Below are 3,819 nucleotides of genomic sequence, written 5' to 3'. Positions count from 1 at the left end.
AAATAGCTGTGCAGCGATGCTCCCCATCCAACCTGACAGAGCTTGAGAGGATCTGCAGAGGTGTGCCAATCTCATAGCATCATACACAATAAGACTCGAGGCTGTAATCGCTGCCAAAGGTGCTTCAGCAAAGTATTGAGTAAAGGGTCTGAATACTTATGTAAATGTCATATTTCAGTTTTTTATTTTTAATACGTTTGGGGGGGGGGACTATTTAATCCATATTAGAATAAGGCTGTAAGGTAACAGAATGTTGAAAAAGTCAAGGGGTCTGAATACTTTCCCGAACGCTCTGTATATTACCATCCCCTATGGCTAAGGTTACAATTGGAGGGATACGGGGAATCTGATTCTAGATCTGTGGTTGAGGGGCAACGTCAAACTAGCCTGGTCCCAGATCCGTTTGCGCTCTTGCCAGCTCCATTGCTGTAAATGTCAAGCCAAACATGACAATTCCATGAGTTGGTGACAGGAGTTGTCAAGAAGGCAGAAACAGACTGGCACCTGGGCTAAAATTTTAAAAAAATGTAAAAAGTTTTTGGTAGCCACTAGCCTATGACTGCCTCAGTCTCCTGTGTCTCAGCCGCATGTGTTTTCTCTACGGGGCGAGGTTGACTTGTCGGTTCAGATACACACGCCACAGGCGGTTCTGTAGCAGTCACTTCAACAGGGAATCCAGAGGGTTCTGATTCCACCTTCTGTTGGGATTGGAAGGGTTCTACAGTGGAATCTTTAGAATCTGTAGGAGGTTCTTTAGAGGGTTCTTCAGTAGCAGCAGCAACAACAGTAGTAGGTGGGGGGTTTTCTGTGTTGTTGTCGTCAGAGTTCCGGAGCTTGAGTTCCACGTTCTCTGGTTCTATCTCTGCTTTGTCTCCTAGTCGATCGTCTGTGTCCCAACGAGATGTCCTCTCTCTGTTCCTCGGTCGCCTCTGCCTCTCTCCCTCTCCTCCCTCACTCCTGCCGCGCCCCCTCTCTCCTACCCCCCTTTCTCCTACCTCTCCTCTCCCCCTCTCCCCTACCCCCCTTTCTCCTACCTCTCCTCTACCCCTCTCTCCTACCCCCCTTTCTCCTACCTCTCCTCTACCCCTCTCTCCTACCCCCCTTTCTCCTACCTCTCCTCTTCCTCTCTCTCCTACCTCTCCTCTACCCCTCTCTCCTACCCCCTTTTCTCCTACCTCTCCTCTATCTCTCCCCCTTTCTCCTACCTCTCCTCTATCTCTCCCCCTCTCTCCTACCCCCCTTTCTCCTACATCTCCTCTATCTCTCCCCCTCTCTCCTACACCCCTTTCTCCTACCTCTCCTCTACCTCTACCCCTCTCTCCTACCTCTCCTCTACCTCTCCCCCTCTCTCCTACCTCTCCTCTACCTCTACCCCTCTCTCCTACCTCTCCTCTACCTCTACCCCTCTCTCCTATACCCCTTTCTCCTACCTCTCCTCTCCCCCTCTCCCCTACCTCTGATCCTCTACCTCGCTCCCTCTCTCCTCCCGCACTCCTTCCGCGATCACTCTCTCCTCCTCTCCCTCGTTCCCTCTCTCCATCAGGACTGCTTCGTCTCTCTCTCCAGTCCCGCCTGTCTCTATCTCTCTCCCACCCTCCCCCTCCTCTCGGCTCTCCCCCGTCCTCCTGCCACCCCCCAAACCTTTCCCTTCCCTCCATCCTTTCTCCCCATCCTCCTCCTCCTCCTCTCCCTCCTTCCCCAAACCGCCTCCCCCCTCCACCAAACCTCTCCCCATCCCTCTCCCAGTCCCTCTCTCTCTCCCTGTCTGGATCCCTGTCCCTAAACCCAGGTCTCTCCCCCCTGAAGGGCCCCCTCCCCTCAATCTCCTCTGGCACATCTGGCCCTCGAGGGCCCCCCCTCATGAAGGGTGGTGGGGGCCCCCCAGGGAGGGGCCCGTGGGGAGGGAAGGGACCCCTTATGGGATGGGAAGGGGGCATGCCCATCCCAAACCCCCGTGGGCCCCCGGGCGGCAGAGGGGGGCCATCGTGGTGGATCATGTGAGGGTGGGGGCCCCTGTTGGGGGGCATCATCTGGGGTGGCATGTTGTGGTGGGGAGGGCCCCGAGGGGGGTGGGGGCCATGTGGGCCACCGTGGGGAGGAGGGAAGCGCTGCATGTGAGGTGGGGGGAGGACCGGACCAGGAGAGTGGACTGGGGGTCGCTGGAGGGGGATCATACCGGGGCGAGCCCCAAGAAGACCTCCAGACAGCGGGATGGGACCGCCTGGTGAGCCTCCTGGAGGACCAGGCACCTGGTTACCTGATGAGGGAACAGAGAATACAGGTTTAATAGACATGTTCTGATAAACATCTATCAGGTAACTACTAGACTACTAGAGACAGTAACATGGTCTGGTAAACATCTATCAGGTAACTACTAGAGACAGTAACATGGTCTGATAAACATCTATCAGGTAACTACTAGACTACTAGAGACAGTAACATGGTCTGGTAAACATCTATCAGGTAACTACTAGACTACTAGAGACAGTAACATGGTCTGATAAACATCTATCAGGTAACTACTAGAGACAGTAACATGGCAGTCCGCTGTGCTGGTATGTGTGGTCCTTGTCTTCCACAGAGGTTAGGTCAGGACTCCATGCTGTGCAAAACACATAATTATCCCTTAAAGCCCCTCACTTTACTCTACTCTGCGCTCCAATCGACTCTCCGCCCCTCCAATCGACTCTCCGCCCCCTCCAATCGACTCTCCGCAACCTCCAATCGACTCTCCGCCCCCTCCAATCGACTCTCCGCCCTCTAACTCTACAACCTTTAGTAAAATACTATTCTACTATGATGTCTGGTTAAGGTTACAAACCCAGGCCGGCTGGACCCAGAGACAGTTCAGCTACCCCTACACCCCCTGCTGCTGAGGGAGGGGGGCCAGAGGGGCCCAATGGCATCGACCCAGGCGGAAGGAAACCTGGTGGAGAGAGAGAGAGAGAGAGAGAGAGAAAGACTCAGGCTTGTGAGATGGACAGCTTTATATAGATACAGTAGACTGATAGATGTTTGAGAATGAGTGATTGAAATAGAGAGGGAGAGAGATATCTTGATAGAGAGATATCTTGAGAGAGATTTCTTGATAGAGAAAGGTTTTGAGAGAGAGAGATCTTAGACAGATATCGAGACAGAGGTTTTGGGAGAGATATCGAGACAGAGAGAGAGAAAGGTTTTGAGAGAGAGAGATATCTCATAGTGTTACCTGGTGGCATCATCTGCATGGGGTTGAACCTTGGTCCCGGTCTCATGAAGGAGGGAGGAGGTCCGGGTGGGACACCAGGGGGGAAGGTAGGGGGAGGCAGGCCCATGGGAGGACCACCAGGAGGGCCAGGCCCAGGGGGGAAGGAGGGGTGCTGCTGGAGAGAACCTACACCTCCCATCGACTGCACCTGGACCGGATGCACCTGGGGTAGAGGAGACGCCGAGGGAGGAGCCTGTTAGACAGAGGGTTGTAGAGTGACCCAAGTGGAACTCGCTAAAATGGCACCCTATTCACTAAATATTAGAGAGGACTCTGGTCTAAAGTAGTGCACTATATACAGGGCTCTGGTCTAAAGTAGTGCACTATATAGGGAATAGGTTGCCATAGGACTCTGGTCTAAAGTAGTGCACTATATAGGGAATAGGGTGGCATAGGACTCTGGTCTAAAGTAGTGCACTATATAGGGAATAGGGTGGCATAGGACTCTGGTCTAAAGTAGTGCACTATATAGGGAATAGGTTGCCATAGGACTCTGGTCTAAAGTAGTGCACTATATAGGGAATAGGGTGGCATAGGACTCTGGTCTAAAGTAGTGCACTATATAGGGAATA

At 53.0% G+C, this 3,819-nt stretch overlaps 1 protein-coding gene across 1 annotated transcript in view; it reads right to left on the bottom strand.

The window, feature by feature from the left end:
• Positions 1 to 3,819, bottom strand: part of LOC139388768 (SR-related CTD-associated factor 4a) — a 51,991-nt gene continuing 48,172 nt past the window's right edge. The window contains exons 17-19 of the mRNA XM_071135679.1: positions 3,209 to 3,440; positions 2,822 to 2,926; positions 1 to 2,257 (exon numbers count right to left, since the gene is read on the bottom strand). Coding sequence (XP_070991780.1) covers positions 549 to 2,257; positions 2,822 to 2,926; positions 3,209 to 3,440 — 2,046 coding nt within the window. The 3' untranslated portion in view covers positions 1 to 548. The remainder of the gene's footprint in view (positions 2,258 to 2,821; positions 2,927 to 3,208; positions 3,441 to 3,819) is intronic.

This window comes from Oncorhynchus clarkii, chromosome 29 (assembly GCF_045791955.1).
Source record: "Oncorhynchus clarkii lewisi isolate Uvic-CL-2024 chromosome 29, UVic_Ocla_1.0, whole genome shotgun sequence".
Lineage (NCBI taxonomy): Eukaryota > Metazoa > Chordata > Actinopteri > Salmoniformes > Salmonidae > Oncorhynchus > Oncorhynchus clarkii.
The sequence above is the reverse complement of the archived record's forward strand: the minus strand, read 5'-3'. Positions and strand labels throughout refer to the sequence as shown.